Source organism: Pongo pygmaeus, chromosome 9 (assembly GCF_028885625.2).
Source record: "Pongo pygmaeus isolate AG05252 chromosome 9, NHGRI_mPonPyg2-v2.0_pri, whole genome shotgun sequence".
NCBI classification, from domain to species: Eukaryota; Metazoa; Chordata; class Mammalia; order Primates; family Hominidae; genus Pongo; species Pongo pygmaeus.
Genome location: NC_072382.2, coordinates 126057361 through 126066242, shown reverse-complemented (window position 1 = coordinate 126066242; position 8882 = coordinate 126057361). Strand labels below are relative to the sequence as shown.

General features: G+C 38.2%; 1 protein-coding gene across 1 annotated transcript; it reads left to right on the top strand.

Annotated features, from left to right (window-relative positions):
• The first annotated feature begins 7628 nt into the window (after positions 1–7628).
• Positions 7629–8611, top strand: LOC129009041 (olfactory receptor 8D2). Its single transcript, XM_054441720.1, has 2 exons — positions 7629–8375; positions 8426–8611. The coding sequence occupies exons 1-2, from the start codon at positions 7629–7631 to the stop codon at positions 8609–8611; spliced, it is 933 nt and encodes a 310-aa protein (XP_054297695.1).
• Positions 8612–8882: the final 271 nt, after the last annotated feature.

Sequence of the window (8882 nt, the reverse complement as noted above, 5' to 3'; positions counted from 1 at the left end):
TGTGTTTCTTTGTTGTGCTTATCTGGGAGGGAGAGCTGTGTGTCTGTCCCCATACATCTTTCTGCAGCTGCAGGCATACCCCATGAGTCTGCTTTTAGCTTTCCTATCTTAGCATACCTCAAGGGAAAGGAATGTGCTTATTAAGGCCCACTGTTTTACTGGGGCCTATTGAAGTTTGGCAGTTACCCAAAAGACTTTCCTCCCACCTTCCTCTGTGCCCGAGCTGTCTTATCTGTGTTTTACTGTCTGCTCTTTCTGGCTTCTTGTAGTTAGAAGAGAAGTGATTTCCTTAAAATCCATGAGGCTAGAAAGGGAGCTGGAACTTAAAGTGACTGTCTGAGATGATGGTGCTCCTGCTCTGTCACAGTGGACTTTGGGGACTTGGGGGGATGGATGGGAGGGGGGTGAGGGATAAAAGATTACAAATAGGATGCAGTGTATACTTCTCAGGTGATGGGTGAATCAAAATCTCACAAATCGCCACTAAAGAACTTACTCATGTGATCAAAACCACCTGTACCCCAATAACTTATGGAAAAATACAAAAAAGTTTAAAGAAAGAAAAACAAGTTTTAGATTTTGAAGCATTTAAAAATTTGAATTTTCAGATTTGAGATGCTCAACATGTAGCTGATAAGACGTCATGAATGGACTATTCTAATTGGTTTAAGTGTTTTTAAGCACTTTTAGTATTTTTTTAAACTCAGTCCTCTCACAATTAAAAATACAGAAAAAGTTGGAAAATGTTTACATTTTAAGACCACAGTGGTTTCTATCTTAATTTCTTTATTTACCCCAAAGTCATCCAGGAGCATATTGTTTAATTTCCGTGTAATTGCCTGATTTTGAGGAGGGAGAGGAGCAGAAAAAATAACTATTGGGTACTAGGCTTAACAGCTGGGTGATGAAATAATCTTTACAACAAAACCCCCATGACATGAGTTTATCTATATAACCAACATTCACATGCAGCCCTGAACCTAAAATAAAAGTTAAAAAAGGACCCCAATGGCATAATAAGCAAGGAACACTAATAAGAACCAAAGATTTTATTTAAAGTTAATATCTGAAACTGTACAACTCTTCTACTCATCATACTGAATTAGTTTTACTCTTCAATATTTATTGAAAAGAAAATCATCTCCTCCAAGGTGTTCATTTCTTAAAATAATGCATTTAAAAAAAAAATCTCAAGAACATAGCCTCCAGTTGATGATATCAGTTGGAAAGTTTCTAGCAACAAGTTATAGAATGTTCAAATAAAAACCTATTTTAATTAGGAACTATTTTTTCCTCATGTAACAATAAATCTGGAGGGAGAGTGTCCTAGGATTGGTTTAGCAACTAGGCAATTCTCATCAACAACCAGGGCTTTTCATGCCACTGTCTTCAGTCTGCTAGTTTTAGACCTCAGGCTTATCACTTCACAATCACAAAACGGCTGTCATAGCTCCATGAATGACATCTAAATACAACTGTATCCAAAGATGGAAACAAGGCAACAAGAAATAGAGCTCTCCGTACATACCTATCTTTATATCTATCATGAGGTGAATCCTTTCCAGAAGTTAGTAGATGGCTTCCCTTCTCCCTTTAATCATGTGGCTATGTCACATGGCCAATCTTAGATGTAAGGAGAGATGAAAATGAGTATGTCCTATGGCCTCTGCCTCTAATTTTATTGATGAGAGGAGGGAGGATGCAAGTAAATAAAGAAATGATGAGATGAGAGAATGCAGATTCTGTCCTAGTCCACCCTTCTCCCTTATCCCTTGTTCTTTCAGCAATCATGTTTGCATATGGCAGCACTGGCTGTAGGCTAAAGTGGCACTGCTCTTTGCTCTATTTAGTTTAGTAAGACTCTAAAAAGCCTAAGTCAGTGTCACCCAAGTATCATGACATTGGTAAAGCCAGATTCTGTGGATCCAGTTTGGGCTAATTTCAAACAATCCCAGCAATATCCCATGTTGTGGGAGAAAATACTGTGGGAAGAGCTGGGTTGTCCTCTAATGCAACACTTTTCTCCTTTGTCCACAGCTTTCCATAGAGAAGAATGGCTCCTGGAAATAGTTCTATTGTGGCTGAATTAATTCTGATGGGGTTAAAAGACCGGACAGATCTCCAACTGCCCCTGTTCTTCCTGTTTCTAGTAATGGGTGTGGTCACTGGGTAGGGGAATTTGGGCTTGGTAACTCTAATTGTGTTTAGTTCACACTTTCATGCACCCATGTACTTTCTTCTTTTTAGTTTAGCTTTTATAGACCACTGTTATTCTTCTGTGTTTATTCCAAAAATGCTGAAGAACTTCATAACAGAGAAGAATATTATTTCCTATGCGGGGTGCATGTCTCAGCTCTTTTTTCTTTCTTGTTATTTCTGAATGCTATGTTCTGACATCAATGTTCTCTGATCACTAGTGGCTATGGCCATCTGTAACCCACTTCTGTATAACATTGCCATGTCCCCTAAAGTGTGTTCCAGCCATATGCTTGGTTCCTACTTCTGGCCCTTTTCTGGGGCTATGGCCCATACCAGGTGCATGCTGAAACTGACCTTCTGTGAGGCAAACACCATCAACCACTACTTCTGTGACACCCTTCATCTGCTCCAGCTCTCTTGCACCAGCACCTACGTCAGTGAGTTGATAGTTTTCATTGCAGCAGGCATCATTTTCACTGTGCCCGGTATCACCATCTTTATCTCTTATTTTTTTACTTCTCCATTATCCCTATCAGCTTCACTGAGGGCTGGTCAAAAGTTTTCAGCACCTGCAGTTTCCACAAAATTGCCATTTCTCTGTTCTTTGGATTAGGTGCATCATTGTGTCTGAAATTATCCTCAACTGGGACTATAAATGAAGGCAAAATATCTTCTGTCTTTCACACTGATGTAGTTCCCATGATAAACTCCTCAATTTACAGCTTGAGAAACAATGATGTTAAACTTGCCTGGAGAAAAATCCTAAGTTGGAGAAAATTTCTATTGGAAACTATCTCTCTCTCCATCCATATAGTTACAGGACAAGGAGATTCTGTGGGTTTAATTAAAATATTTTCAGTGGCAACTTTCTTATCTTGTTTCTTTCTTAAGAAAGAAAGACATTGCTTTGCAGGGACGTGGATGAAACTGGAAGCCATCATTCTCAGCAAACTAACACAGGAACAGAAAACCAAATACCACATGTTCTTACTTATAAGTGGGGGCTGAACAATAAGAACACATGAACACAGGGAGGGGAACATCAAATACTGTGGCCTGTTGGGGGTGGGGCACAAGGTAGAGCGTTAGGACAAATACCTAATGCATGTGGGGCTTAAAACCTAGATGACAGGTTGATAGGTGCAGCAAACCACCACGATACATGTATACCTATGTAACAAACCTGCACGTTCAGCACATGTATCCCAGAACTTAAAGTAAACAAAAAAGAAAAAGAAAGACATTGGTGCATTCTCTCAATAACTTATTTGTATTTTTTATAGAGGAGGTCTTCCTATTTTCTTAATCACTGTATAATTTATTTTTCTCACTTTTTTCTTGTTGAGTAATAACTTTGAGGAAGAAGTTTATTATACCTGTTTCTTTATTCATTGCCATTTTGAACTTTATTTTGTTTTCTACTGGAAAAAATGAATAGCCTGACAGTAATTGAACCAAGTAACAATAGAGCAACATTGTTGTATTGGGATGGTTTTTTGCCATTTGCTGTTGGAAACATGAATTAGACAATCTATTTTAACTCTCATCTTTACATTCTCTACTGAGAAAAAAGATGTTTCCTTTAAATGCCACAGATTGAAAGTTTCATAAAGACTATCAATTATAACCCACTTTGCATCTATTAACACTGTTCATTATGCTTCCTTTGGCAAAGAGTTTTCTTATTTACCTTTGTGCCTTCAAAGTAGCATATAACAGACGTTCAATATGTGTTTATTGCATGGTTAGAAAAGGGAGGCTCAGGGTGGTTATTGATTTACTTATAGTCACCCAGCTTCTTAATGAAAAAACTTAGAATAAACTATTAGCCTTCCAATTTTAAATTGACTACTCTTTCTGGTTTACTTTGCTTCTACTTCATTCTATTATTTTATTTCAGCAAGTACAATATATTAAAAAATTGCTATTTTGAATGTTGACTGCTTAGTTCTGAGATGATACATGACTTTTTCTCAGGTAGGGTATTGCTTTTCCATTTATCTTGTGTGTATGTTTAGGAAAATCATTTGAAGGTTCTTTTTGTTGGGAAAGAGGAGGCCTGTTGAGCTGGTATAGTTGAAATATGAGTGGGTTAAACAGAGGGGAGACTTTTCAGCCAAATTTTTTAAAAAGGAGAATTTTGAATGTGTAAGTACTAGTAATTTAGAGAGTAGGGGCATTGGAGAGGAAGGAGTCAGTAAAATGTCATTAAGTCAATACCCAAGAAGACACATGGCCAATAAATGCAAGGTCCCTCTGTAGGAAATGGCCAAAGAAGTTTTAGAAACTGCATTTTATTCCGAATTTGTATCCTGTTCTGTAAAGTACTGTAATTATTCTGCATTCTCCATTAAGCTTTGATTAAACACATAATCCACAGTGAATGTACATTAGTTTTGTCGAAAGATAAAATTATAACACATTTGATTTACATCTCTAATTGGCTTTTATTTGCCATTCTAGAATGGGGCAACGCCTCATTCTGTAAAATAGAAGTAGGGGTATGGGAAAGAAAAGAGCCAGCAAAATGTCATCAAGACTCAAAAAGATATATAACCAACCATTGATAATTGGTAGGCACCAATGTGATTAGCCCAGTGTGTCAGAGATTGTTGCTGTTCACTGTTCTTCCAGAACACACATTTCCCAGTGTCTCCTGCAGTGCCGTGTGGCATGTGACTATTTTAGAGATGATGGACGCTATTCCAGGGCCATATTGTTCCCTTTTCGCTTTCTCTTTGCCCTTTTCTGGGCTAGATGCAGATAACCTATGAAGCCACACTTAGGTGATGAAGCTATAACGAAAACCAGAGAGTGACTGCAATAGAATCAGGATAGAGAATGGAAGGATGGATGGAGCTACAATAAAAAGGGGGCACATAGAGGGCTCTGGGGTGCTGGCGATATTCTAGTTATAGATCTGCATGGTGGTTAAAGCTGCTCATTTTATAGTAGGTGGAAGTATATATATTTTCTACATTTTTATATATGTATTTAAGCTAAATTTCACAATACAATAAGGTTATAAAACTTTGATTAGAGCTATACTAAAGTGAACAGTAAACTAATCCATGAACAAGATTGAGAACAATGCCTCAGTATGTGGGAACAACTTCCTAGTACAGATGGCTCACAGACAGGAGAATCAGCAGAGGTAGGGTAACACTTTTAAAAAACTTAGAGTAATTCAGATCATAGCAAGGAAGAGATGATTGTCTTTACCACACCAGATGATAAGTGTAGTCATTACTCTTGATGTCTGTGGGAGAAGAAAGTATAAATACAATCTCATGGTATAAATTTGTAGAGGGAGAGTATCAGGACAAATAGCTAATGCATTTGGGGCAAAAACCTAAGTGATTGGTTGATGGGTGCAGCAAACCACCATGGCACATGCATACCTACGTAGCAAACCTGCACGTTCTGCACATGTACACCAGAATTTACAGTAAAAAAAACATAGTATATTATATATCATTATGCTTAGCTTAATGAGTAATAAAGAAGGTAAAGTTCTCATTCCATAGCATGTAATTTTAAATTCTTAACCTTTTTACTTTATTGAGATAGTCTTTTCTAAAGGAAATACTCTAGGCATTATTTGTGATAGTTCTGTGACGAAAATAATTTGGGAATATATCAACATACAAATGTTACAGACATAGGAAAGAATGTGCTTCAATCACTAGAACTATTATTAAGCAGCCTCCCTTGGGTGGCAATGCAGCTGTTAGGTAGGATTCATATCCAACACAGGGTCCATGCATGCACATCAGCCAATAGTAAGGGAGGGTTCCACAAGCCTGGCATGGGAACTAGGCAAGGAAGAGAAGGGGACTTAAGGCAGGAGCGGGAAACTGGACAAAGGAAAAAGGCAGAGGCTTATGACAGAGGTGGGAACTTCAAGAAAGTGTTGGACATCATCTCAAAAACCCAGTGCAGAACTCTCAAGATGCTGCTGGCTCACTCCCCTTCAGTAGCCAGCTCTGCCTCACCTTTCCAGAGTGTACTGTCTCTCTCTAAATAAGCTCTCTGCTATTTTTCTTCAACAAATTCTCTTTTTGGCTAATTCAGTCATTTGGTAGAATATTTTTCCAAGTAAGGCTAAAAATCTAGAATTCCTGAACTTCCTGTAACAGGGCTTCTTAGAGTTGCATTCTGGTAACTCTGATTCTCTTTCTCTTAGAGTATTCTCTAATTCCCCTAATTCAGAAACATGGCTGTCTTCTCAAGTGCTCTTGGAGATAACACCCCACCTGTCAGCTTTTAAATCGACATATATATTGAGTACCCTTAAAACGTTGTAGAAGCAAATTTTTATAAATTTTTGTTTGTGATCATAAAAATATGTTTTTATGCAAAATAAAAGCAAACAACATCTCACTCTATGTATGGAGTTTTTCCTCCCTTGACATTTTTTCTCACTTTGGAAAAAAATTACGAAACCTGATGCCTTAGGTAATACACAGTGTTTCAGATGAAAGCAACACCACCCTGAATCCTTTGCTTAAACTTTAGGGGAAACTAAGTCAGGGAATAAGAAATCCTTCAGTTCAGATCTCACAGCTTTGAAAGAGAAAGGTCAGTGAGAGTTTGGCCATGAATAATGGAAAGCAGGCAAGGGCCAGGGAGGGAAGCACTGAGTTGCTGATGGTTCAGTTCTTACACCTGAAAGTCAACCTTACTTCTTTGCTTCTTTGCTGTTTCTGGAACAGGAAAGATCTAAACTAGAATCTCAGGATAGCCTTTGGCACAACATTTCTGTCAACCACATCCACACTGAGTACAAGAATCTCCTGGCCCACTCAAGTTTTCCATTCAAAGAACAGAAGTGAGCTAATGAGGGTCAGAATTGATTAGAACCATTTCCATACTTTTTTTTTTGTACTAAGGTGTCTTTATAGACGTCTTTTATGTTTCTTATTTCCTAGTTTTAGCAAATGCTAATTATGTTGATTCATGTTGATGGGTAAGGAAACTGAAATGGACTACTTTTATATCATCAGAGCTGGATTAGAAGCCATGTTGTAACAAAGTCTGAAGGTTCTATTGGCATATGCTCAGATAAAGAAGGTAAGCAGTGTTGTTTTAATGGTAGCAATGACAAACTAATTAGACTTGGAAAGTTTGTGCTTCCTCCAGCAGTGAGGTAATTATGGGCATAAGCCTGGAAACAAAATGGGAGGGCTCTTACTGAAAGAGGAGCATTCAACAGGGTTTTGGGTGAAATCAAGGTTCTTGGTTAAACTCATAATATTTGCCCTTGATCTTGTAAGAGGTCCCTGAAAGGAGGCAATCATGGGACGGACGAGGCCCTCAGGAATGGAAGCAACCAACATGGGGCATGTCATTCTGCTTTGAGAATCAGAAAATAAATCTAATGTCCCTCTTTTCTCTTATTTCTTCTTACAGATAATACCTTAAAAGACATGGCTACTTCAAACCATTCTTCAGGGGCTGAGTTTAACCTGGCAGGCTTGACACAACGCCCAGAACTTCAACTGCTACTCTTCCTCCTGTTCCTTGGAATATATGTGGTCACAGTAGTGGGGAACCTGGGCATGATCTTCTTAATTGCTCTCAGTTCTCAACTTCACTCTCCAGTGTATTATTTTCTCAGTCATTTGTCTTTCATTGATCTCTGCTACTCCTCTGTCATTACCCCTAAGACGCTGGTGAACTTTGTTTCAGAGGAGAACATTATCTCCTTTCTGGAATGCATGACTCAACTGTATTTCTTCCTTATTTTTGTAATTGCAGAAGGCTACCTTCTGACAGCCATGGCATATGACTGTTGTGTTGCTATCTGTCGCCCACTGCTTTACAATATTGTCATGTTCCACAGGGTCTGTTCCATAATGTTGGCTGTGGTATACTCACTGGGTTTTTTGGGGGCCACAGTCCATACTACCCGCATGTCAGTGTTGTCATTCTGTAGGTCTCATACTGTCAGTCATTATTTTTGTGATATTCTCCCCTTATTGACTCTGTCTTGCTCCAGCACCCACATCAATGAGATTCTGCTGTTCATTATTGGAGGAGTTAATACCTTAGCACCTATAATGGCAGTCCTTATCTCTTATGCTTTCATCTTCTCTAGTATCCTTGGTATTCATTTCACTGAGGGGCGATCCAAAGCCTTTGGCACTTGTAGCTCCCATCTCTTGGCTGTGGGCATATAACATTCTATATTATGTTATATGTCTATAACATTCATGTCTATAACATATATATGTCTATAACATTCATGTATTTCAAGCCCCCTTCCAGCAATACTATGGAAAAAGAGAAGGTGTCTTCTGTGTTCTACACCACAATAATCCCCATGCTGAATCCTCTAATCTATAGCCTGAGGAATAAGGATGTGAAAAATGCACTGAGGAAGATGACTGGGGGAAGGCAGTCATCGTGACAAAGAGGGTTCTCATTGGCAGCCAGAAAAAATAAACCAGATAAAAGTTGTTATAGGATCTTTGTAATTTTCTGTCTCTCTCAGAGAGAGAAAAATTATCATCACTTAAAAATGTATATTTTATATTAGAGAGTGATTAAGACATTTTTTGGAGATTATGAAACAATAAAATTTTCTGATGGTCAATATAATCTTTGAAAATGTATTAGAGAAATGGGAGATGACAGAAGAGGAAGGGCAAATAAACATTAAAAACAGTATATTGAACATA

Bases quoted from the DNA above. Each gene is read 5' to 3' on its own strand.
- LOC129009041 (XM_054441720.1), top strand. From the start codon at position 7,629: ATGGCTACTTCAAACCATTCTTCAGGGGCTGAGTTTAACCTGGCAGGC. The intron at 8,376-8,425 runs ATATAACATTCT...CATGTCTATAAC, and splicing joins CCCATCTCTTGGCTGTGGGC to ATATATATGTCTATAACATT.